General features: G+C 41.6%; 2 protein-coding genes across 2 annotated transcripts; both read right to left on the bottom strand.

Moving 5' to 3' along the window:
* Positions 1–10,419: 10,419 nt before the first annotated feature.
* herpud2 (HERPUD family member 2) lies at positions 10,420–23,061 on the bottom strand. The gene is made up of 9 exons (XM_080768569.1): positions 22,953–23,061; positions 21,279–21,696; positions 20,082–20,159; positions 19,641–19,763; positions 18,179–18,327; positions 17,365–17,466; positions 15,636–15,980; positions 12,572–12,683; positions 10,420–12,427 (listed from the first exon to the last, which is right to left on the bottom strand). The coding sequence occupies exons 2-9, from the start codon at positions 21,423–21,425 to the stop codon at positions 12,257–12,259; spliced, it is 1,227 nt and encodes a 408-aa protein (XP_080624695.1). The 5' UTR covers positions 21,426–21,696; positions 22,953–23,061; the 3' UTR covers positions 10,420–12,256.
* Positions 23,062–23,485: 424 nt separating this feature from the next.
* pkdc (protein kinase-like domain containing) lies at positions 23,486–26,677 on the bottom strand. Its single transcript, XM_080767447.1, has 3 exons — positions 26,631–26,677; positions 25,877–26,270; positions 23,486–25,243 (listed from the first exon to the last, which is right to left on the bottom strand). Exons 2-3 carry the CDS (start codon positions 26,245–26,247, stop codon positions 24,652–24,654), a joined length of 963 nt encoding a protein of 320 aa, XP_080623573.1. The 5' UTR covers positions 26,248–26,270; positions 26,631–26,677; the 3' UTR covers positions 23,486–24,651.
* Positions 26,678–27,616: the final 939 nt, after the last annotated feature.

A 27,616-nucleotide genomic window follows, 5' to 3' on the forward strand; every position in this document is an offset into this window, starting at 1 on the left:
AGAGGTAATTTCCCATGTCTAATATCTATTACACAAATAGTTTCAATCCCTGATCTCATTCACACTTAATATGCTATAATGTTCCCTTTTAGGAAAGGCTGAGCAATCCCATTCCCTGCATGTAGTTGCTGAAAAGGCCAGGAAAAAGCCAAAGAAAGTTCCTTCCGGTCACATTGACGCCCCAAAAGCTCAGGGCTACTATCATATTGAATACAATTTACTGCCAGATGACACAGAGACAGTCAAAGTGGACCTTGCAATGTTTGGGCCAACAGCGAAAATATACAGGAAAAATGAGACCAAGGTAAACACTACCTGAGAGTGAGTGCTGCATGTGTACGTGTAGGCCTATCCCTAGCATGAACAATTCATGAACACGAGCATTGAACAAGACAAGTTGGTTTAGAGTTACAGATAATGGCCAATCTCTGTCACAGTCACGGGACTGTACAATGTTCCACTTTACAAAAGTTACTTACTTAGAATGTTATTGGCTGTAAATAGATAGTACTTATCAGAGCATATTATCATGGAAACACCATTTACCGGACATAATGCTATCTATAATTTAAAGGGATTGTTGCATTAAAACAATGTTTTTGTAATTTTTCTTAATTTCTTTTTAGGTTTTCTGAGCTCCCAATTGCACCCAAAAATTCAGAACTTTTAACATTCAATATAGATTTTCTGTGGTCTGGGGTTTTCTGGCTCAAACAAGTGCTCTGATTTGCCTGTGGAGTGTGAGGTAATCCCATATATGACATAGGAATTTGCCAGCAGATGACACTGTTTTCACTGTTTTGCCTGTTTTCATTGCAGCTTCAGAGACACAGAGAAAATCCCAGGCCAGGTTCAGGTTTTTGGGGTGTAATTGAAGTCATACAACCTAAAAGAAAAACGGAAAATTTAAATAAATGAAAATGAATGTCATGAAACCTTTAATGTGAGTAAACCAAACATGAATGCATCTAATGTTAAATGTACTTGTGAACAGATTTTGAGGCCTTGGCATGAAGGAGATCAGATATGGGTTGGTTGGTCTCAGTCTTTCAATGTCAGCGTTACCAAAGAACTGCTGATTAAACTTCTTTCACACAAGATCATCTTAAAGATATGGGAAGGCAAGGACAAAGTGTCCAACAAGGCTCGCTTTGACAAACCAGCCTTCAGACTGCCACAGACGCAAGCTGAGGACTCAACTGACATGTTCGGTATGTCTGAGTTTCTTGAATTTATTTTTAAGGACATGGCCTGCTTTAAGGCCTCTACATAGTCCGTTTTGTTCCTTGCGTGGGGAGTCAAACGTGGAAAAGACGGACGAAAGAGAAGGGATTATATACATCAGATGTATGTCTCTAATTTATAATTATTGACATTGTTTCCAAAATTTTAGTCGAACTGGCCATCAATATGTATCTGATGTGCATCCTATGCTTAATTGCTTCCTAATATAATGATAATGACACATTAATTAATTAGTCTTAATTTAAGTGAACATATTTCTTTATCAAAAGTACAACAATACTTATATAATTGTTTATCTTTCCCTCCGTTTTCTACCATAATTGTGTGCTTCAAATGTGAGTTATTTAAATAATACTTTCCTCAGCCTCTTTAAGGGACATGAATTTGGCTGCAGCTAAAAATAAACCTGCAAGTGATGCAGCTCATCTGGAGAATGTCAAAAGGAAAGCTTTCGCCTCAGCTGAAATCAGCCTTGTTCACTTGCTGGCAGGTACTGTATATCATTCCTTTATATACATTATATTTATATTAAATTAATTATTAAATATAAATAAAAATGATCAAGTATTCCAATATCTTGTCTCAATACCAATTCCATGCTACTAAGGTTAAGGGATAATTATATTAAATGTGATACCATACACTACAGTATATTATGCTAATATAGATTTCAGAAATGTCCCATCATATAATTAACAAATCAGTTATCACATTACACAGCAAAAACAAAACAAAACCAAAATCCTAGTTGAATTCTTAAGTTTGGCAATCACTTTTATCAGTAAGTCAAGTCCTCACTGTGTAGTTATTCATTATGCACCTATCAGGAGAGACTACAGTGATGGATGGCCTCTCTACTTGTTCACCTGCAATAAATGAAGCCATGTTCAACTTATCTCTGGATAGACCATTACTATGTGATCATCTGAAGGCTGAACTAAATCCACTGGTCATCACTATTCTGTCAGCCACCTCAATGCCGTCATCCCCAGTCCCCTTCCATGTCCTAGAGGTACCAAACTCACTTGGCAAAGTTAGAGTGATTGATTTAATTTAATTTCCTTGTTGTTTATTCACTGATGCTTTATGTTTTCTGAATCACCCAATTTTGAGTTGTGAATTTGCCATGTAGTTCTGAGCTCTGGTGTAAATATCAAATCCTTATTCTTAGGAGAAATGCTTGCCGGTGTATTGTCAGTATAAGGTCCATAACCTGAAAACTCACAGGACAAGTTATCAAGGACACAGTAACAATGTCTACTTCAAAGATGTGAATGTTATCCTGACTGGATTGATGAGTCCAGGAGAACTCCAAGAGTTCTTGACAGGTCCTCCACTGGAGATAGAGGTTCATGATCGCGACAAGAAGTCAGACCAACCCCCTGCACCGTTTGACACAGGGTTGGATGATGACAAGGTGAACAATGTAGCACTGGTCAATGGGAAACATGTTACCCACAATCCCTTCAAGAAGAAGACCAAGATGTATAACTCTTACGGACTTGTGAGTCTCGACCTGTCTGAGCTGCTACTCGGTCAGACAAGCCTCAAGCTGAACTTGCCGATCAGATGCTCCCCTCCACCTCAGCTACTGGCGACTGAGAGAAGTGCATTGGATAGGTTGAAAAAGGCTGAAAGGATGAATCCACCGGGTGCTGCTGATGGACTTAGCAAACAGCCCATGCCCCAAGGCCACTACTTTAATGCCAATTCTCAAATCAAAGTCAAGATCAAAGTAGCTTTTCCGCTGAGTGATCGTTGTGAAGTGGGGTCTTCACATTGCCCATACGGACGCATTGTGTATCTCTTTAGGTACGAGAATGTTTCCACAATGACCAAGCTGAGGTCAGAGATTATCAGAATCAATTCATCCACTTTCCAACTAGGCTTACCATCCCTGGAAACAATTCACAAAGACCTGTCCACTTCCATGGGTGGGGAGGACAAGGAGCTGGATTTTGTAACAGGATTCCACATGTTAGATGAAGAAATACACCTTTTTGTTCTTGAGGGGCTCAAACATCAAGCCATCAAAATACTTTGGGAGACAGTCCCACCAAAGTAAGTCCGAAAACACTTTCTGTAATCTCTTACATGAACATTAGTTGAAAACTATATAGCCTAATGAAGCTCATTGTATTTATCAGTATACTGCATGCCACTCGTGTCCACACTTGGATGCTGGAAACACCTAAATAAACTATATGCACAATAATTCATAGCAAACAATTATATTGCAGGTTGGATGGGACTGAGGAGGAGCAGGTGAATGTTCTCTACAATTCAGGCCTAAGCTTCTCAAAGCGCATCTACGACTCACTAGATTTGGCTCTGAGGCCTGTCCATCTTCACACACCACTGGAGATGATCATGAGGCATCCTTTGGTCTATATTAGAGACATGGTCCCTCACTCCTGCTTTCAAGCTGTCTCACGGTATTAATATGTAGGCCTACAGTAAACAATAAAACCTAGAATGTTCTCATCGTGTGTTGGAGTTACAGATTTTAGTGAGGCTGCGGTTTGTGGCCTCAAGAATCATTATAAAAGGCCATACCTATTATTCAGCAAAATATAGGAATATATGGGTGGAGTGTAAGTATTTCAGTGTATTAACCAATGTTGTGTTCTCTCCTGTCAATTAAAAATGTACTTAGGTTAAGCCAAATGTGCCAAGTAAGGCAACTAAAAGATGCCGTGCAGAACAAGCTGTTCCCCTCAGCTGAAATGGTTCTCAGCATGAGCAGGGAATTTGGCTCGTTTACTGGGAAGAGTGGGCAAAAGCTAGAAGTGAACCGTCCTCAGACAGACATGTCTTCTGTGCTCATCTCAGAGAAGACATGCAGACCCCTCGACATGGATAAAAGAGAATCCATGAAAGATCACTTCAGCAGTAAATTGAAACATAAACAAATCAAGGACTTTATTCAGGTATAGACTTAATTCAGAGCACCTAATTATGTCATATTTATCATATCTAACAGTTTCATATCGGTTTCGTATGTTATGTATTCATATTTACATCAGGCCAACATAAAACAAGTGCAACAAGACAGTATGCAGTTGCAGAAGCCAAGATCCACCGTTTTTTTGGCCGAAAACACTGCTTCCAGGCTGGCCCACAATTACAGCAGCCAGACCTTCAACTCAAACGAGGAGGCATGGGAACTGTTGCGCAAGGAGATGGCTAAGGTTCAGAAACATCAGACATCATGTTGTGCTTTGAACTGTTAAATGTTCAGTGTGGCATCATCATGCCTCTGATCATATGTTCATCAGATGCCAGGTCGGAGGTTCACCTACAGTCAGCAGTATCACAGTGCCACTGTGGAGCTGTGTGATGGTACCAAATCCATGTCCAAAGCATCTAGTGCCCTGCCCCCGCAGTTCTCACGTGTGAGCAGTGACTATTCCCATGAGCATCCCAGACGTCCAGATAAAGCCCGTGTGGCAGAGCTGAAGAAGGTACATGTAATTGTCACTTCTGAATATAGGATTAATCTAAGAGCCCATGGAGGAATTCCTTAAAGTGTGGGCACATTATTTGGGGTATTTTGTCACATAGTTTCTCAGGGGAACGTCCTTCGGTCCTTCTCTATGTTCCGTGATTGTTCCAGGGGAAGATATCTCATGTTTATACTGTAGTGGGTGAGCCGATTGTTAGGGAGCACACTGCTCACAACTCACAACATTAATATCCTGGAATCCTTGAATCTAACATCTAAATAATGTTGCTGTTATTACGACCATTGTTTGTGTGCATGTGCCCACAGCCATGGAGAGAGAACATACTACATGCAAATACTCTGAAGCCCACACTTCCTCGGGACACATGGCCGTGGAGCCAGCACTCACTGGATTTTCAGCTCTTCAGTAAACCGCCTCCTGTCTTCAACCTTCAACCTCTCACCATTCACCTAGCTGGTAGGGGCTGTACTGCAGCAATTATTATGTGATGTTCACATGAGGGCACAAATCAACCATTACCGGGCGTAATAATTACTCAGTTATATTCCACTGCCGACCAGTTGCCGTTTACAGTGCATCATTGTCTGTCCAGACTCTCTCAATATGCCCAAATCCAAATGTTACAGGGCCTAATAGAATATGCCGCAGGTAGGGAATTGGCCACTTTTCAGTTTATTACAAATTATGAAAGTGCAGAATGTCTCCATCAAATAGATACAGACTGATGATGATTCCAGATTTTTGTCTTCATATAAAGTCTTCATGTAGCCTATTATTTAAATACATTACGGCCTTATTTCAAGTTAGTGTTCTATCTAATAATACTATCTATCTAATGTACGTGCGTGCGCGCATGTGTCTGTATCTCTCAAGGAGAGGCTCTGAAGGAGGAGCAGTGTCAAGCAGCCAGAGAACAGTATAAGAGGTGGCAGAGGAAGATTTTGTGGGACAGCGACACCGTCGTCCCTCGAGCCAACGGAAAGGTCCTGGAGTTCATGTGCCACCTGCAAAGTTCAGGGAAGTTTGAGGAAATACTGAAAGATGAGCCCCAGAAATACTCGCTCAGGAAGCCAGGCATGGCACTGAAGGTAAAAGATTAACTATTATGTTCATGTGTAATGATCCTGATTAATTATCTGGTTAATTCACACTATGACACTAAGCATTCAAGATGAAACATTAGCTACAGCTGTATTGTTTGATCATTTCACAATGAGTTGTTTCAATATAAACCCAGATCACAGGTATGTGGTGTGTGGCATCTGGAAGCAACTGTACTGTACATACAATATAAGATCAGTCATTTAATGCCACCAGGTGTGCCATATTTTAGTTGTTGTTAATTATATAATGTACACTTTTTCCCAAAGCATTTTTGTCGACCTGGCCCATATACCCAGTAAAGTCTATTTTTAGTTTAATGCATAGCTGTCTCTCTGAAAAGGGAATTTATACAAACTGTTTTAATGGAGCTGAAGTGACCACAATGGCTCATAAAAGTTAATGTTGCTAATGGAAAATGTCTTCATAGTCATCCTCCACCAGTATCTTCAAAACTCTTACATGTAGTCATTTGCATACATTCTACTCTGTGGCAACCTGTTATTATGGAATAGACCTGATACTATGACTAACTATACTATGACTATATTGCAGTGAAAACAGTTTTGGGCAAGATTAACAAACAAAGAATAAAAGTCCTATTTGCACCCTTTAATTATAAACATAAAATCGACAACCTCAATTTATTTAACATTTAAATTTTCTTCTGATAAAGATTTTGGGTGCTTCGGCGTTCCAATGCTTCCTTTGCGGTTTCAGTATTATGTTGCTTTTCAGTTAACGTACAATAAAAGCCTTAGGTGCTTAACTTAAGTGCATGTTGTTTGCAGGTCTTACCTGTGCAGTCTGTGATCAACTCAGTTGATGGCAAAGTGGAGAAAGGACAAAGTATTGCTCTGGCTCCAGGTCCCTTCATGGATAAGAATTTCACATGCAAGAATAATGCCATCCCCAGACATCAATCCTTGTTCAAAAAGTACCATTTTGTGTAAGTTACAACAACTTTATTGTTTGTATTATTGTATAGCAAATTAAACTAAATGAGGTGCTTCTTTTTTAAATGGCGTATGGTGCTTGTTGCAGGGAGCACTGGGGACAGCGGTCCTTCCTGTACAAGCGAAAAGCCTTGCCTTGACACAAGAGGAAGGCCTTCCCCCTGACGGAGGAAGAGAATATAATCTATACTGTTCAGAGCCCCGTTCCTGATGGGAACACATGCAAAACAGCCATAATATAATCTTCCATGAGAACATAGCAGAGGTCAGTGACAGAAAAAGTGAAAAGTGAGAAATCAGCTTTGTCAGTCCGTGCATATGCCAATGGTCAGTGAGCAATGTATGATTGACTGACCAACCCACTGAAGGATGGAAATGCATGAGAATGTCCACATAACTGTATCAATGTCCGCTGATTGGCTGTTACAGTATGCCACTGTAGGATGCTGGTGCTACAGTAGGCTACAGTGGGTTCTTGCAGACACAATTGATTTGACAGTATGGTAATTAAAACACCTCCGCTTTGTTGAGTACACACACAGGATTGTTTCCATGTGCCACGTTTATATAGCCCAGCCTTCCTGGGTCTGCTGCTTGCTATGCATTTAATAAATCTTTGCACTGTTGAGCCAGCTTTCTTGACGTTCTCTCTGGCACACCCTGGCACAACAGAGCATGAATCACACCCCTACCAGTCACCCTGACACAACAGAGCATGAATCACACCCCTACCAGTCACCCTGACAAACAACCAACAAATAAATCCACGGCATGGATGTTTTTCCATGCTATGGGACCGTGACCGTGAATTGTGACAGTGTTCACTGTCTGCTGACTGAAGATACATTTCTGTCCTGGCGAAAAGCAATTTTGTGGATAGACCTGGAGATTGCTGTCGTCATCTAAATATATTGTGACATGTGGGCTCCAGTAGTGGTTTCCCTGTCTCTTCTCCATAGCCTCACATGACATTTGTGGGACCCTGAGGAAGATTTGAAGTGGGACAAACATTTTGTTGGCAATGACTAAGCACATGCTGTAGTTCCAAACTATATGCAGGCTTTAAATGACATAGGCCTTTTATACCAGAATACTGCACAATTAAGTTTATTTATTAGTATCAGATTCTGCTCAGTCAGGTTACAAACGAGTCACTTCCCATTAGTGACACTGAAACAGTACTGCTTAGGATGTATAGTTATTAGTTAGTTAGGTCATACATTTGGTACAACAACCTAAACATTTAATCAGTCAGCTTACAATGACCAAATTATGCAAGAATAACATTAAGCAGACACTGTCAAGCATAGGTCACAAAGTTGACTTAATGTATGTCACTTTAATATATGCTTCTACACAGGTAGAGACCAAGATACAGCATGTGGTTTAGTAAAAAGTGGCTTAAATTTAGGCAGTTGATGCGTTGCCTCACCGTCACATTACGTGACGGTGCATAGCCTCAGAGACCGCAGGCGGTTTGTTTAGTCTTTGCATAACAGTGTCACCATCTGCAACTCTGGTAAAACATCTCCAAATTTGTCATAAATTAGCATCTCTACTGTACATGTACAAAACAGCGGTTTTGCCAATGTGAGACTGGTATACAAAACGAACAGCACATACTGGTTTGTCCCCTCACACAAGATATCAGAGTGAAATATAGACATGAAGGTATTGATTTGAGCTCACTCTTTGTGGGCACTAACAGAGAGACTTTGCATATGCTACATGCCTGCCTGTCACTTGTGGAGCAATAGAAAGCTCCTGTTGTAAAGGGTTTCTGTATTGTGTATTGTATATTTGAATGTATTGTACCTTTTTAATGTTTTTGATTCATGTTTTTTTTATTTATTCTTTGGACCCAATGTTTTATACATTTGTGTCAATAAAGTAACTAACTAACTATAGCAGCAATTCAATTCCAGTGTTGAATTCCAACTCAAACTCGATAAGGTATTTCCTATCCTAGGTGATTTTCTATCACCTGTAGGACACTTAATCATATCTAACGAGCGTGTGCAACCCGTGATCATCGATATCTCCTTGTAATGGGACCAGTTGTTGGCTATGGCAAAACAGTGTTAACTTATTAGTGCCTTAAATCAGGGTTATTCCACCAAATGTTGATTCCTGAATGTGTTTTCTTTGCTACATTAATAGTAAATAAGAGTAACTGATCATTTCCCCCAGAGCTGTGTATCTCCCTCTGTGTTCTGTGGCAGGTGTCCAGCCAAACTGCAGCTCTTCCAAAGACAACAAGGCCTGATAGCAGAGAAGCAGGAGAGCTGCTGCCGCTGCATACATAACAAGAGCTTATTATGATGATGAAATGTCCTACAAGGCCCCGAACACCATCTTTAGGAAATCTCTCCCACTGATAAGGAGAGTCTAACCTTCTGTAGGGGGGGGGGTCTGTCGTAACCCGATTGGATCGGCGGCTCAGTGGGGAAGGGGGGGTAGGCGGCGTGTGTAACGAAATCAAATGGCCGTCAAGCCGCTGTCATGCATAATTAATTGGGCCTTCTACGACCAGCAACACAAAAATCCATGGTCATTCGATTAGGGGGTTTTGGAGGACTCTCCGAAGTGCATCGCTGTCTGAACTGCTTGCCCGCTCACCTCTGTCTGACAGTAGCAGGCTGGGTCTTCTTGTACCTGTGCATGTAAAATATGAATGAACACTCAATAATGGCTTGTATTAACATAATATGGAACTGTAGTGTAATTACATAATATACATTAATAATTACTAGTAAAGTTTTTCCCCATACTGTTTCACTCTTAAATGAATGTACAGTATGTAAGAAAAAGCTTGTGATTTAGTGCTTACACAGTTACTATACTATACAGTGGAATATCTTTCAGCTCAAAGCACATTTGTAAGGATGGGGGGATATTTTACCATTGGCTATTGCATGTGTAACTCCACCGGCACCTAAACTATAGTGTGAATTAAAACAACCCCTTGTGTCTACATAAAGTGAATGTCAATTCAAATTATTGAAACTAACTTCTCCATGATACATAATCAAATTATTGAGGGTTTGAGGGCTGCCAACACTCCTGTCTCCTGCATTGTCATTTATCTACCGGTAGTTCAAGTTCAGAAATTCACCAGAACACAGAAACTTACATCTACTAGGCCTATATTAAAAAGGTCTGGGCAGTGCATGCAATCATACAGCGATGTTCACTTAAATAATGAATAGTTATTATTAAAGACTCAGGTTACATTGCTGTTGTCAAATACATTTCTGTAGGTCATTGTTTTGCGTTTTAATGGCTGAAACTGTACCCATCATATTCCAATGGTAAAGCAAGCCTGATAAAAGTATCAAACTCCCCAAATTCATCAGAATACAGGAAATTACATCTACTCTGTTAAAAGGTTTCTAGGGGAGGACCCCCAGACACCCCACTTGGGGATGGGGAGTCCCCCCCACGCCCTACAAAAACCTCTTGGATTCTCATAGTCTAATGTAGGAAAACCTTATTAGAGGATTTGCCATTTGATATATAATGTATGTACACACACAATATTACAAAGCATCCTTTTCTCAACTCTGACATACTGTAAGCAAATGGCACCACCTGCAGGACATGGCAAGACCTACAGTATAACAACGGGACAATAAAACGGAATGAATAAAACTGCAACATGGCTTTTATTCAAAAAAGCATATATTCAGTCATTTAAAGATGCATATACTTACATTATGTAAATACATAATGCTCAAATACACAGAGGGGAAAACAATGTGCTTCAGTTGCAGCAGCACTTATGCACATCTTCAGAATGCACATATTACATCTCAGTCTCACCACACAGATGTGGGTTTTAATATCATTTTGTTCACACACATCCCATTCATTTCTAAATGAGTAAATACCTTTCCTTGTTCCTGTGTTAAATACCACATCCCTCATCACTTTCATTTGAACCTCATCTCTTGCTTACAATGGAAGACTACACCCATCATGTCTAACTAGCCTTACACCGAATTCACACCATGACCGTAACGCTGCTTTGTTGTTCTGAAAGAGCATGGTTCCATACAGAAGGTGCTTAAGCACCCCCTACAAAGGCCATAGCACCATGTTTTACACATTTCCATTTTGACTGTGTGACATGATTCTATTAATATGTCATTTGTTCAGTTAATCTGGATTGTTTGTCCGACATTGATGAGGGTTCGGTCACTGACTGCATACAGTGTGTATGACTGTTTTGCACTATAGTCTATTAGGTTGTATTTTGTTTTACGTGTACAGCCTGTGCATCAAAGGGAAAGAAGCCTGTGCATGAAATTCACTACCTGCATGGTGGACAGCTCCAGTCATTAACGCTATTGACTACATCAGTCTTTTATCGTCTCATCCGCCTTTCATATTATCAATCATGATGTTCTTTCACCAGACATTAGCATGTTTCATACACTGCAAGTGCATTCATAATTGTGACTTCTTTCCACCATTAATCCTACTCTCAGTTGCCAGAGGCAATAGTTACAAACATTCACAATGATCGTTTTGGGATTGCTTGTTATTATGAAAAGACAGCTTTGATGTACTACAAACAAATTCTCTTTAACTTTAGATACATTCAAACTTGAATCTGGTAAAAACTGACAGCCCCACAATAGACATTGAACCATACAGGTGTACTTTAAATGTATCAATATATTTACATATACATATTGACATAATGTATGCAATGATGTAGCTATCACTGCCTTGCAATATACCCACTCATTTGTCGCTGATTCTTGAGTCCTGCAATGTGCGGAAATAGAAGAACTTAATAGATAGAATTTATGCACAATATACTTTTCACGAGCTGCGCAAACGCCACAGATACACACTTTTTGGTGTCATGCGTGATCACATTAGGTTGGCTAATATCCACACATCTGTAACACCTCTAATAGTTAAAGCTCCCTATTAGCACCCTCAATAGAAATCAGCTGGAACCACCACTGGTTCCATGCATTGTACATGGCAATGTGCTGTGACAATAGGCAAAGCCAGCAAAAGGTGGTGCAGAAAGGTTGAGGGAAATTTGACTGTTTTGCTGAGATTTGCGATGAGACAAGGTGGCAACCAATTAGAAGCTCACCGTTTTCTGAATTAGGCATATGTACGCACAAAGGTTCTGCTTTGAGGAAAACCACTATCACTGTTGGTGTGAATTCGGCGTTACATCTTTATGAGAATCTTTCACTATTGACGCATGAGCTTTTAAAGGTTTGTTGACATACTCACTCACCTGCTTTCTTCCAATACAGATATCAGCACTACACTCTCAACACACACATGTCCATTTCCCCTATTACCCCAATTATAGAGTTAGAGTTTAAGTCTATTAGTTGGCAGCATGTGGTACTTTGTGGCTGGGTGGCTTGGGCTGAAGAAGACAGTCTGGTTGGGGTGGGTAACTGGTGGTGGTAATAGGGGATATTTGAGTTGGGGGACGAGGTACAGATGTGTCTAATTGGCGGGATGGGGCCGTCCCTCTGGGATGAGCGAGGTGAAGAAGGTACTGATGAAGGACCAGGCGGTGTTGAGGAAGCCAGGCTCTTGGAGAGCCTGGTCCTCAGGGCCGCCGCCTCCTTCCTCACCGCTGTCCTCATCCTCCAATCCCTCGTCCATCAGCCGCTCCTGGACACAGACGATGGGGAGGAGGCAAACAAATTAGAGAAATATTACCATAGAAACACCAGCAGTGTCAAAAGAAATAACCATATTAAAAAAACTGACATGATGTACAGTACAGTGGGGGGGAAACGAATGCACCTAACTCACCATGTCCTGTATATCCTGGTGTCTCTCTGCCTCTTCCTGAGGGGCCCCGTCTCGCTCTCCTTCTTGGGGGTTCTGCTGCTCTGGCCTGAAGGGAAACCAACCAGCCTGATGCCTGCAGATTCAACATGGGACTCATTACAGGGTCATACCCAACCTTGGTCTCAGTCAAAACACTGAAATAATAGAGTCAAAGCAAAGGGATTTAACATCCCTATTAAAATATTTCACTTAATGAATAATCTATCAACTTTGTGTGCAATCATGTTTTTTTCCCCCTTCCAAAATACTCATACATGCATGCATAGTCTACATACACTCCAGCATACGTATCTCTCCCCCCACCCCCCTTCCAGCATTTCCTTAAAGGTCCAATGACACGCCCCGAAATTAATATGGGTGGTACAGTACATCACGTGGTCTGACTGAAAACAGTTTGAAAGCGTTCGCGATGGGCTACGGCGCTAGCAACAAGTGGCTACTAGGTCAGGCTAGCGTTTTTGACGGTACATTTAGCGTCATATTGGCTATAAATGTAATTGAAAAAAAAAAAAAAAATCGCCCGAAACTCTTAGTTAGAATGCAATTGAGGTTGGCATGGGTTTTTTATGGGAACTGCAGCACAAGCGCAAATTTCGGACTTGAGTCCCACGTCCCCCTGGTCACCAACAACCCTGTCTGCCTGCTCTGAGTAGAGCCCTGAGCCCCGCAGCGCGACTACTGTTCTCTTCCATTTCTTTCTTCCCCTCTCAGCCGCAGGCTGACTGTACAGTGTACACCCACTGTAATACCGTAGTTCAGGGTTCCCCAATTAGCTGCCATCTGCGGCCCGCGGAGCGCCCCCTTGTGGCCCACGGAAGAATTTAAAAAAAAAAACATTCTTTTTTTGGGGGGGGTCCCAGATATAAATGCCAAATGGCATTAAATTGGGGTCAGTAGCCTCTGCATGTCAAACTGGGGGTCCTTTTTAAATGGGGTCTTGCCCTGAACATTAATTTCAGGGCAAGACCTCGACCTTGTGCGTGCCGACTCGGCCCCCAGCCTGGTACCGTAGTCAAAATATGGCCCTTGAGGAAAATTAATTGGGGAACCCTGCCGTAGTTAGTTACCACAACATTGTTCAAGTGAACTATAGTGCGTTTGTTTGTATTCATTGTAATAATCAATATCGCTATGATGAATTATCGGCCTGGTTGTCCGAGCCGAGTTGAGGCATAGTCTTGCGGCCGAGATTATGAGCCTCTCCGGGGGAGGGGGGCTCTCTTTCTCTCACACACACACACACACACACACACACACACACACACACACACACACACACACACACACACACACACACACACACACACACACACACACACACTTCGGGCATGATGGAGTTGGTGAAAACTCGAAAAGATTTCGTCCTGTGTGTGGATCCATTTTGATTTTATTTTGAATTTCCTGCATTCTCTGGGCTGAGGGTGGAGCTGGCCAAGAGTGCGATTGCCGATTGGTCTCTGTGTCTGTGTACACGTGTGTACATGCGTGTGTTTGTGTGTGTGTGTGTACACACACACACAAACACACGCATGTACCATATCATAGCGATATTGATTATTACAATGAATAAGCATAAACACACGTACTTGAACAATGTTGTGGTACATAGGATATTTGAAGACTGATTGCATTTTAGCCCGGTGCAGTGCTGCTACTCGACCTGTGAGCAGGGCGCCGCAGCATGGTTGAGGGCATGTCAGTGGGCGAGAGAGAGAGCTAGATGGCCGGGGCATGGGACTAGAGTGCGAAATTGCGATTATGCAACAGTTACCCTCAGAATGCCCCGTTACACAGCCAATACCATCTTTTACCATCAGGGCGACGGTACATGGTACCTTCCCTGCAGGCTAGGGCCTCAAGATTGTTTGTTCCCATAAGTATAGGACTTATGAACAAGCAGGCCCCATCTCAGTTCTGTGAATAAAGTGTGATGTGATGCCTCTCGGAACTATGACTGGTGGCCTTCTGTTGGCACCGTTTCATTATTGTCTATGTACTGTGTGATCTGTTTGTTTGCATATGTTTTTATGTATATCCTGATGACTGCTGTGCACAAAACAAATTTCCGAAAGGACAAATAAAGTATCTATCTATCTACCCTAAAACAAAAAACACGTCAACTCAATGTCATTGTAACTAAGATTTTCGAGCGAATTTTTTTTAAAGGAGATTTTCACCCAGTATGAAGCTAAATGTGACACCAAAATAGTAGCATAAGTTGCTATGCTACTACTGCCACCGAGCCCGCATAGAAGTCGATGGGGAAAGTTAATCGGCACTATGACCTTTATGACGTCAGAATCATGATAGCATTGTTTGATAGCCGTTCTTATCTCCCGAGGCGCGTGTCATTGGGCCTTTAACAAATACGCTCATAACAAATTAAACAAGAATGACGAGTCATAACTGCCAGTTATTGGGCAAAAAATAATAATAATTAGGAGCACCCAGCACCAAAGTGCGTTTTACAAATAACATAAAATGATGAAAGTAGTTAAAATGCATGGTAGGCCATCACTACTATTCAATATGCTGGAGCCAGAATCTAAAATGTAGTGTCTAGACTTTCTGCCCTTCATCCATCCATCTCTTCAAAGAGACTGATGTATCAACATCTCCAGATGAGGAACCTCTACAGTCTAAGATAATATCATTACAATTTCTAACATATATATATAAATAATTGCAATGTAAATATAACATGGTAAATTAAAAGTCTCTCTCTCTCTCTTGAGATGAGCCAATCATGAAAAAGTGTCTACTACGGTAGCTACTAGAGGTAGTAGTGAATGTAGTCCAGGATGCTTTTCAAGCACCTGGCAAAAATTTACAAATTAAAAAGAACACTAACATAAGTAAAATGAAGACATAAAACATGACATGTAAAATTCTGACTCTGGATCACTGCGTGTGACCCTAATCCACCCCTCCTCCTGTAGATTACCAACGTGATACCTTCTTAGCATGGGGATGAGATCCCTCATGAGTAACTGAATAACCTGGAATACACACACATCTTACTCACAGATATACTAGCAGCATGGCACCGGCCACCATGATGAAGCGACTAAAGGAGGAGTAGAAGTAGACGATGCTGAGCAGGACGCCCGCTCGCGACACTGTGTACAGCCAGTCCAGCCAATCGCGGTTCAGCTCATCCTCGTTCAGCACGGCCCCGCCTTGCGCGTTCATCTGGATATTGCGGTTGCCCGCCGGGGCGTTCTCCGGCAGGGGAGCGGGGGCGGGGTTAGGTCCCAGTGGAGGCTGCATGGCCTCATTGGGCTGCGCGGGCTGATGGGGAGAGGAGGAGGGGCTGGAAGGCAACGGCGGGGCGATGCTGGGAGGCTGCGATGCCGCCATCGCTGCTTGACTGAAGGCGACAAGGAGCAGATGAAACCTTCAGAAATAACACTCTACTTTCAATCAACAATACAACAGAATACCTCTCTATAGTTCTGTTTGTTACTACTACAAAAGAAAACATTAAAAAAAGTTCTCTTTTACATGCCTAGATTTTCAAATATGATACAACTTTCACTTCATCAGGCTTGATACCTTTATTATACAGCAGGGGTTCAAAGCTTTCATGGCTGAAGGTAGTACCGGTTCGTGATATCATGTGGCATGAGTTGTGATTGGTCTCTCATTTGGTCTCTTACATGGGTTACTTAACAACTACGAAATGATGTGGCTCTAAGGATCCGGTCCACATAGAAATGGCATGGCTCCAATGTGGATCTCAAACTGCGTTTCCATCAAGTCGTTTCGAAAATAGGAAGCTAATTTTCAGAAATTCGAAAAAAGAAAAAGCGCATTCTTCTCCCATTTCCATGCACTGATAAAATGCGATTCTTGCCTGGGAGATATGAAATAAGCACTAGGTGGCGCTATTTTGCCAGTCAAGTTAGACGCATATTCTTTTAGGCTATAAAATGTTATACACGGACTGCCTGGTTGGCGATTGGGTTGCAAGTCCTCTAGCTGTCCAGAGGCTGTCTGTTAATAGTGGCCTATTCATGGTTATGTTTGAATTGGGTTGGACTTGGTAGGCTATTCATTCACCAATCTTTTTTTCCCTTTTTTTTAATAACTTTGTTTATTGGTTTTTTTCACAGAAGCATTATAAAAATAAAAAAAAATAAAAGGCAAAACAACAGTACACATCATCCTATAAACAATCATAGGTTCATTCACCAATCTAATACAAATATTAAGCTACAACTGTATCTTGCCGCATTCTACTTCAAAATGTATTGAGCAAGTGTTATTAAATAAATAGAAGTGTGTTGACAGGGTCTGCTTTCGTTTCCAAGCACTATAGGCTAGTCCACAAAAGATATAAAATGTAGACAGGGATGAGGGACCCATCCGACTTTTATGTTTTTTAACGGCTCAATGCGTGAATGGAATGGACGTGATGATTGTCTGGTGAATTTGGATGTGTTGATAGCGCTTCTGTTGCGGACTACCTCTGTTCCGAGGTGTTTCATGTGACCAGCCAGTGACAAGTCATGGTCAAGGTTTCAGTGAGATAATAGCCCCATTGACTTTCATTATAAAATAAAAGTTAGCCTAGTGTAAAATAAATTGTGAAGGTCCATGGACCTAAAAACTAAATGATGAGATATCATCAAGTAAAGGGGTAAAAACTAAAAACTGCCATATTAAAATAAGGTGAGTGCCCTTCAAATGGAAAACATCCTTTCGATCTAGAATCTGCTGAGAACGTTAATTTACAAATCAGTCTTACTTACTACTGCATGTAGTACTGGCGGGCATACATCTGCTGCCACCACAACATCTGCATGGTGTTGGCTTCTATGCCCCCTTGAAATGGAACTTGTGCTCCTTCTGGCCTGTGGACAAAGATGTAAATTGGATACAAATAAGAGACTGAAAAGTGACACACTTTTAGATTAGCATGCTATAATTTAGCAGATGCTCAGAGCGACTATCTCCATGTTGTAACATTTTGTGATTTTTCATAAATTAATGCCCTACTTCAGGGGTGCCTAAAAGGTAAATTGTGATCTACCAGTATATCACAAAGCGTGTGCAGGTGGACCACATGACATGCCCCTAGACATATATAAAATATTTATAGTGTGGATAATGGATTTATATTAAGCACTAAATAAAATCTTTTCAATCATTGCAGAGAAAAACGTCTGAATTACCGGTACCCTATCGCAGGCTTGCTGACACTGGCTGATTAAGTCTCATGAGATTTGACTTGTCGAATTGGAAGCAACAAGTTTGAGAATGTAACGCCAGAGCAACTATTAAAAATGTCTAACCAATCAGTGACTAAACAATTTTGTAACGGCATGCAAGCGCAAGCGTGTGCAACCAGCTCTGCCTTGAATCACTGATACATCTTGTCAATTTCTTCATGTGGACTGTCCAGTTTTAGAATGTTACAGTTTTTAGGATTCTGTTATAAGTCTGATGGTTGCAAGTCTCAACTGGGCTCGTCGCAAATCTTTGATCTGAAGGGTTACAGCAGGGGTCTCCAACCTGTGGAGCTTTAGTAAACCAAGAACAGACAGAATGCTCATGTTAACTCACCACTGATTAACAGCAGTATGATTGTACTGGGGGAAGCCACCACGATACCTCAGCCCATCGTAACTTCCTGGTACAATGTAAGGAGGGACGGGCTGACTCTCCTGACTTGCTGTGGTGACAGGGGACGAAGAGCCAGCGCCGTCTGAACTCTGAGTGTGGAGGAGTGAATACCATTCATAAGACACCTGAGAACACTAACATTTCTAATCTAATGTTGAAAAGTATTTTATTTTCAGGCAACTAGAAGCCACATAATTCAAACAGGTATAAGTCATCAGGACAACCTGGGTCTAATAAAGTATTGATCAAGTAAGTGTATGAATTTTAAGTTTTCAATGTGTTTTCCAGAGTAACTAATCAGACAATTGTAATAACATAAGTTATGTGATCACGAGAACGTTATGTGACATAACGTTCTCAAATTCTATTCAGTCTTTACACCATACATGGGCAACTGGCGGCCCGAGAGCCACATGCGGCCCCCACCATCACTTAATGCGGCCCTCAGGTTAATATCAGAATACTGATATATTATTGATTTCAGCTGTTACAACTCCAAACATGATCTGCTTTAATTACGTTTTATATTAGTAGCTTACTGACTGTAGTATTACAATTGTATTGTCGTCATGTCCAATGTATTTGCATTTAAGTTCATAAAGTATAACTAAATGTATAACTAAATGCATTTGAAATTAAATAAAAATGTTACTTTTCAGGATTCAAAAATAGCAAAAAATAATAATAATTCAGGATTTCAATTCAAATATAGCAAAAATAGCAGATCTACAAGCTCAAAACATGTCGCAGTGCGACACGTTTTGAGCTTGTAGATCGGCTATTTTTTGCTAAGACAGTAATACTGTATGCAGTGTGGAAATATAGTGGCCTTCTCCATCGTCAAAGTTGCCCACCCCTGCTTTACACGGAGACACATCAGTGATCTACCATGCTGTAGTGTGCATGCCAGGTGGCGGTGTCACACTGCCAGACAGACCAGTAACACATTAAGACCAGTCACAGACACACATTAATACATACAGAGTATAACCACTTCCGTTCTACTTCCTATCACAAGGCGATTGGTGAATGTAAACAAACAGTTTACATTCACCAATGCAGCGGCTCGCTACATTTGTATTGGTAGGATGAGCAGGGCGAGGGAGCGCTTGCTCATCGCTCAAATATTGCCTAGGGCTCTGCATCAAATAATTCTAAACATAAGTGACGCGAGCCAATGTGAGCCACGTTTAGCGGATTCACCGCTTTGCCCATTCACATGGAGACGGGTGTTTTCAAAGATTTCCACTCTGGAATGGGTTACGTTTTATTTGTTTAGTAACTTTGTTGCCATCTAAACAGAAGGCACATCTGATCTTTTATTTTGCCGTGTAAAGGTGGCCTAAGTGCAGTGAACATTAGATCCTGCAGCCCTACAGGAGCAGACATTCTGCCTACTCACAGTGGAGCTGGAGCCAGGCTCATTGGGACCCACTGGGCCAGTCATAGTGGGACTGTGAGGAGTGGGAGAGTCAGGGGGGGTGCGGGAGGCACAGACCAGGTGCATCATGTGGTACTCATCCTGCTGTGAAATGAGAAACAGATGGCCAGGACAGACAGAATGACAGAAAGAAGAGGAGAGAATGAGTTGGCACGAGCCACAGAGCAGAGCGGGACAATAAGAGAAACAGAGAACAGAACACAGAAAGAGGATTACTATGGAAAGGGCCAGAATTCAGAGACAATGGTAAACTTTTGTTAATATGCAGCATCAGATCAGCTATTGTTGCCCAGCCACCATCTCTTTCAGTTTGCACACACACACACACACACACACACACACACACACACACACACACACACTGAAATAGTTACCTACCACAAAAGCTCAATAAACACACACCTTTCTAAGCACATCTCTGAGCTGCAGGTGGTCCTGGAGGAGCCTCCCAGAGTACACCAGCCGCTGGTCTTTGGATGACTGTAAAGTGAAAATGAAGCTATTGTGTCAGAGAAGAAAACGAGTAATACTCATTTTACCATTGTATAATATGCCTGAAGGTGGTCAGTAGACCGAAAGCTTGCTAAATAAATACATTGATTGTGCGCAGATCTGAGTGTGCGGAGCTTCCCTTTATTTTGCTCATGTTACCATTGTATAATAATAAACCTTAGTTATTATTTAACCTTATTGTTTTCGTACGGGTCCAGTCATTTCTCGCAGGTTTGGCAGTTCTGTGCTGTTGTTTTCCACAAAATTGGGGATTGGAAGGTTGTAAGAATCGCTGAAGCTCAAAGTCATTCGTCAAAGGACCTCTGACCTGTAGATCTCCCAATCAGTCAATTATATGATTTGCTCGATCCACTTGACATCAAAAATGCGACGTCAAAGATTTTCGTAGCCTGGTTACCCACTCCCCATTGAAATCACATTTCCATTCATTTGTATGGAGTCTGGACCCTGCTAATGCATGGTTGGCTGCGGGAGTACAACATTGACAGACAACCCCTTTCAGTTAATCAGCGTAACAAAAAAAGTGACGTCAACTCCAGTCTCCAAACAGCTATTTAAAGCGATCATTTGTTAATTGAGTGGTCTTATTTCTCTCAAGTGTTTCTATGGATCATTGTGCATTATGCATTATTATCACCATGTTGTTACATTACCATTATGGTTATTATTATTATGGCTCTATGGCTCATTGTGTCACTGCCAACCCCTACTGTTGGTTTTAGGAGGGTGTAGACAACCATGTCTCAGCCACTTCTTTTCATCCGATAGGGAGGACTTCCCCCGGGAGGGCATAACGCATGCGGAGGAACACGCTATCCCTCCGTGCCAGTTTATCACAGCCATATGTGGACCCCAGTCTTCACAGTGGTGGGCAGGTACTTTACCCCTGCTGCCCTGCACCACCTGGACGTCTCTTCCTAAATTCAGTTTCTATTCTGTTCATTCTGTTAAGAGACTAGTTTGAACACAGAAAAACAGATATATATATATAATGCAATATGTCTCAAAGAGATTAGACATTCTCAATTAGACTAGATTACCAGTTTTCTAGATTACAACATACAAGAGTGGCTGCTCAATATTTACCGGCTTGCTGGGATACACGTTGGAGATGTGGCTTTTCAATCTCTCCACGGTCCAGTTGAGGAAGCAGTTGATCGTCTGGTCATCATACTTCTGGTTGGGGGCCTTGATGACCAAGGTGACGGGAATGTCAAACACCCCAGAGTCCATGGCTCATATTACTATGTGTGTGGGCCCTACAGAACCTGAGCTTATGAGGAGGGAGGGGTTTATTGTCACAGCTCAGGGCTTACCTGTGGAGCACGACACCCTCAAATCGTCTCCATGGTGACCTCACCACACCGCTTGAACAGATCACTCTGATGGACGGGGGGGCAGGGCTCCCCATCTACCACGAATCTCTTGTCGATTAGTGAATTTGCTCAATGTCCAAACACAATTATCGATAGGTGATCCTCCTGTGGCCACAGTTCTTTGATCCCTGTTGGACAGAGGTTGGCAGATAACCTGGTCACACTAAGCACTTGCTTTAACATCTTTATGTACTGGCCTAAGTGGCTTGTAGATTTCAATATGTACAGTCCCTTCACCATTTCACCTTATATCATATCACACAACATGGTATTATTGAGGGGCGCTAGCCCCTCCTATATACAGGTTTAATGTTTGTCTTGTCTAGACAAACATTAAAAACGCCATTGACAATGGATAGACTTTGTTTTGTCACCAACACAAACATTAAATGCCATTAACAATGAACATACCGTAGTTTAATGTTTGTTTTGTCTGTCACTGAGCAAATCGGCATATGATCGCGATGATGTAAGATGATAAGGGTTGGTAAAGCGCCCCTCACTTCACGCGGGTGTGATTTTTTTAGACAATGTACAGGTGATGGATGGATGTCTGTAACCAAGGTACCTTGTATTGCAGCCAAACTGACCAGCCACAGCCTCAATTTACTTTGGCTGATAAAAATTAAAATCCTGAATGTTAAGACACACAACGTCTATATTCAAAGTAGCATAGTATAGAAGACTATCATAGATGTATTTGAGCGAGTATGACTTTTACATCTGTGATAGTCTTGATTAAGGCTACTAATCAGTAGCCTTGGACTGTACTCAACAGCATATGCTACTGTATGCAGCAGCATAACATGGCATACATTTTCTGTTATATTTACAAACGTATGCGTGACATGGTAGCACTAGCATTCTTCAAGCTCACCTAGCTTGAACTTAACTAGGCTAACATTCTGTGCATCCAATATCCAGTAGTGATAAAGTAGCAGCAACTTCAAAACATCAACAAAGAAACTAGACACCTAATCTGAATTCTATGTGGGGGCATTTGAGTTTACACTCAACACCTGCTGTGGAGACTCATTTTTACAGACAGCTGTCAAAACAACCCATCAACTATTCTACAGACAGTGATCTGTAAACCGACATAATCGTTAGTTATGCAAATACATAGTTGATCATATATAATAAACCCCACTGCTAAAGATCCAGATGTAATACAACAGCTACGGTTAACTAATGTTGTTTTGATCCTGGTTGACGTTAGCTGCTTGGCTAAGGCTTGCTAGCTTTGCTGGCATCATCTGACAGGCACAGGCTGACAGACAAAGACAGGTCATCTGTTATGTTCCGCCATCTAACTTCTAATCAGAATCCAATTTCATGTCTATTTCATGTCAAAATTTGACGCATTGTTGTAGATCGCTTGTACCTGATTGCGGTGTTCAAGTATGTCTTCGTCCCGTCTTGTCCCCAATCCGACTATGATGCTGGTGGTGCCTGGTCAGCTACAGTAGCTTGTTGTTGTAAAGTCGGGCGTGATACCCGGAAGCAACGTCAAGATTGGAGTCGCTTGCCCAAAATAATACATCCTCCTACGGCTGAATGCTTAGATCGGATATTTTGGCGAGCGACGATGGAATCTGCTTATTAAAGACTCGCCATACGCGAGTACTATTGCATTTTGAGATGATCCTGTAAATTATGGAATTACTCATATCAACAATTAAAAGGATGTGTGTTTCGTTAAAAAACAAAAAGGTTTTGTTTTTTTGTATATTAAAAAGGTTAACGTTCTATGTTATGATAGTAATAATAATAACATAATTTGTTCATATGGGTCTCTCCAGCTCTTTTAAACAAAGGTAAGGTAAGGTGTCAGTTTCACAGAGAGAACATTTATCAGATAGGCTATTCAATTGAAAATAACTACTAAATGAATAAAAACCATGAGTCATATTAGCCACACTATATTTAAACCTTTATTACCCATGAAGTTTTGCTGAAAATGGATGTCCTTTTTCAGTATGCCAACAGCCAGCCTGAACACACACATCTGGAAAGTGCTTATCAACAGTGAACACTAGCCGCAATTTGCAACTCTAGATTGTTTTAATAATGGGGTGAATCTAGAATTGCAATAATACCCTCTCCATTCATCCAATTTGCGTTTGCGATCTGCTGGTATTAAATGACGTTAAACTCACCAACATTGCAGCTCTAGGCCAAGCTTTAATTATCCTCTTTCAATCTGCCGAGCTTTTCTTTAATAAAAATCACACCCGTGTGAAGTGAGTGGTGCAACTCCGTGTGGGGGTCCCCGGAAGTTCCAGACCCACAAGAACGCACCCAGGGTGCCGGCCCGGTTCCGGCGAGCCGCCCCGCGTCCGAAACAGTTGAGAAATGACAGAGTTACCATGTGGGGGTCCTTCTACTGTACTGTACTGTCACTACTGTACTGTACTGGCACACGCACACCTGAAATCATCATATATACAGTTAATATGTGCGTGTGTTTGTGTGTGTTAGGTTGCGCACAGGTGGTGAAAAACAACCATGCTGTTTTCGTGCTCAGACCCAGGCAGGCAGGCACCCACCCAGCCACCCACACACATAGCTCCGTGGTTGCACCATTCCAAAAGAAATCCACCGTAGATTGTCAAGACATTCTGTGCAGGTGATTCTTTTCCTAAGTGTTAGAGTTTGAAAGCACTCGTTTTTATTAACGGGTCCCGTTTCGAGACAGGTGGTACGCAGGGCCATTCAGTGACTTCGACGAGTGCTTCCAAACTCCAACACAAAAAAAGAATCAGCTGCACATAATTTCTTGACAGAAAGTAGCTCTACGGTGGATTTTTATGAACGTTGTTTAATACAAGCAGATCGCAAACGCAAATTGGATGAATGGGGAGTCAATGGAGGGTATTGCAACTCTAGATTCATCCCATTATAAAAAAATCTAGAGTTGCAAATTGTGGCTAAGTGAACACCAGCATTTCACTGTCTGTTTTCACACATTTATGCTAGACTCTCTCACGTTCCCCAGGCATCCTTGGAATCAAACTGCCAATCTTCAGTCACAAGCACACTTCTTGAGGTCACTGCCAACACCACTTTTATTTTTTCCACAATTACAGTTTAAGTTTTTGCAACACCACTTTGGTCAGTTGTTTGCTGTACCTGTTGATCTTCCAGTGTCCTGGCATCCAACCCAACAGAAAACGATGGAAGTCTGTCCAGGCAAAAGCAAACATCTCCCTCCATTCTGCCTCTAAGGAAGCAAAGTCCACTTCTGTGGTCACAGATGATTTTAATTCTGTGAAATAGTAGTCCAGCAAGTCAGGGACCCTCTTTTCACATTCCCTCTCCTCCATGCAGCTTCCTAAGAAATACACAACATCTTTCATCCCACAACCCCCACCCACATACTGAAAGTCTACAGCTGCCACGTCCGTCCGACTAGAGGAAAAACAAAAGTTTGCCAACTTGGCATCGCCATGCACAATGGTCTTGAAGCGGCATTTGTTGAGAATCCTGTCAATCTCACTAGCTGCAGCCTTAAGCTCGGCATCATCCATGGCTTCCAGCTCATCTGGCCTGGTCTCCAGATGCCAATAGGTACCAATAGGCCACAGCCCATCTGGCGAAACACCCAAAAAGAGAGCATGGAAGTGGGCAAGCCAGCTGAGGCATGCCCTTATCTCTTCATCCTTCACTTTGGATCTGCAAAGAATATCAAACTTATTAGTATTAACTAAGTAGTAAGTACATACAAAATTATCTATCAGTTAAATATTTTTGGATGGTGCTGTCAAAGATGGTCTTGTCAACAGGCAGTTTGTGTGTTGCAGAGTAGCTCAGCCTGAAGACGGCCTATGCACCCTAGAGGAGCAATGGGCTTAAGTCAAGTCAAGTTAGCCTGAAGACCAGATATTTCTCCTCAGTCCTGACCAAGGGGGGAAACATTATTAATAATAATAATAATGTTTAGTGGGACGCGGGAGGGTTCCAATCTCAGGTGTTACGCCTTCACACTGCAACATTCTTCATTGCAAATGTTTAATTAACAGGTTACAACTAAGAGATTCTTTCTGTTGCAGTTTAGGTTAAATATTTTGCTGAGCCTGAGTACCGGCATCTACAGTAATCTAGGAACTATTTTAAATCAGTTTGAAAATATGAAAAATGTGGGTTCTTGCAATTTTACATTTTCACGATTAAATTAATAATAATAATAATAATAATATATTTCACCCACTGTTTTCACCTGTATACTGTGATGTGACAACTCAGTAGTTGATTCTGTTCAATACTATTGAACAATAACAAAAACTATTGCACCGCCATGCAAGCTACCTTCTATGGTCAAAGCCAGCAAGATCCAGATCCTCCAGCACTATCAGCATCTCGTCTCCATAGGAATGGGCAGCAACACAGACTGGTATGCGGCACATGTGATTGGTGGTGTAGTTCTGGTACCAGTGGGTCTCCACCTCATAAGACCTGACTTTACGTTGGTGAGAGCGGTCTGTGTTCCAGCCTCCAGGATGCTCTGCATCCTCTGGAAACTTGATATGTTTGACTACCACTGAGGGCCGTTCACAGCCCTGCAAGTGCACCCTGACTATTTCTCCATAGCCACTCCAGAGGGTCTGGATGTGGGTACCGATGCTTAGTGATGACGCTTCACATGCCTGCAGAATGAGATCCTGGTACTCTTGTTTCATCTCAAAGGTAGTTGTTACACGAGCTGTGAAGGACAACATATATTGTTTTAAAGTAAAAGCAGATGCAGTCATCCAAGACTCCAAGTCATTTTGAGGTAGCCTACGAGTCGATTCAATATTTTACGTCATCATTCCCCCTGCCTACAGATTAGGAATATATTGGAATATCCATCCGTTTGTCTCTCTCACAGCAACTGCTGTGTCACAATGGTTACACATTTAGTACGTGTACAAGTGTCAGTGTGTCACACAGTCTAGCTGTCACACAATTAAAAGCATGTTTTTTGTTTACACTTATATGTATATCGCGTGGTTTGGACATTAATTACACATAATGCATACTCTATCCTCAAATGTTCTGTGTTTAAAAGTAATGGACGAACCTTTTCAGTCACAGATTTGACAGCTCCAGCACCAGCTCTCTGCACTGAACCACTGACTGACTGCTGTACACAGGACGTTACTTTTTGTTTAATTTGATAGTGTGGCGGCACGTAAATAAAACTGCTTAATTACTGCCACCTGCTGGACAGGAGTTTGCATAAAGCTTTTTCTACTTGAGCCTTTGTATAATACAATATCCACTGTATGATGATCTTGCAAAGGTAATAATGAATTGCCGAATCTTCAACCCACCACAGTTCATTACAAATACAATGTTGAATCATTTGTGTTGGCTGTCCTTGTATGGATGTTTGTTTTACATAAAAGACACAAGAATAACATTAACACAATGTGATAGCGAACCCAGTCTAATAGCAACCTGGTTTATGGCCAAAAAACTAAAATGAAATGATAAAGAATTAATATAGTTATATTATCTATAGTTATAATTATATGTTTAATCGCTCTTCATGTCCCCTTTTTAGTGTGTATGTGTGTGTGTGTGTGTGTGTGTGTGTGTGTGTGTGTGTGTGTGTGTGTGTGTGTGTGTGTGTGTGTGTGTGTGTGTGTGTGTGTGTACCTCACATAGGTCCCACAAATTAATGAAGCGGTTCAAACTGAGGCTGAGCCCACATGGCATACATCATAATATTTAGAACAGCCCTATCTATAGCATAACCATGTCTCTCAGTTCAACAGCAGTTTGTGATTTCATTTGTGGCTATAAGGTTAGAAAGAGATAGGCACAGTCAATTCTCATGTTCATTTATTAAAAGTCCATTAAACTCTCATAATAATAAGTGAAGTGATGTTGATAAAAGTAAAATACAAATTAACAATCCTTTGAATCATTTCACTATAATCACTACACCCTTGAGTTGTCGTACATTTAATAGAGCGGTGCCTATCTATGTTGTGATGTCAGAACAGGCCAGATCCATATAGGGGTGATCAAGTCCAGAGCCCGGGCAGAGGCTTTTGTGCT

This window comes from Protomyctophum bolini, assembly GCF_963924005.1.
Source record: "Protomyctophum bolini genome assembly, chromosome: 7".
Classification (NCBI taxonomy): domain Eukaryota; kingdom Metazoa; phylum Chordata; class Actinopteri; order Myctophiformes; family Myctophidae; genus Protomyctophum; species Protomyctophum bolini.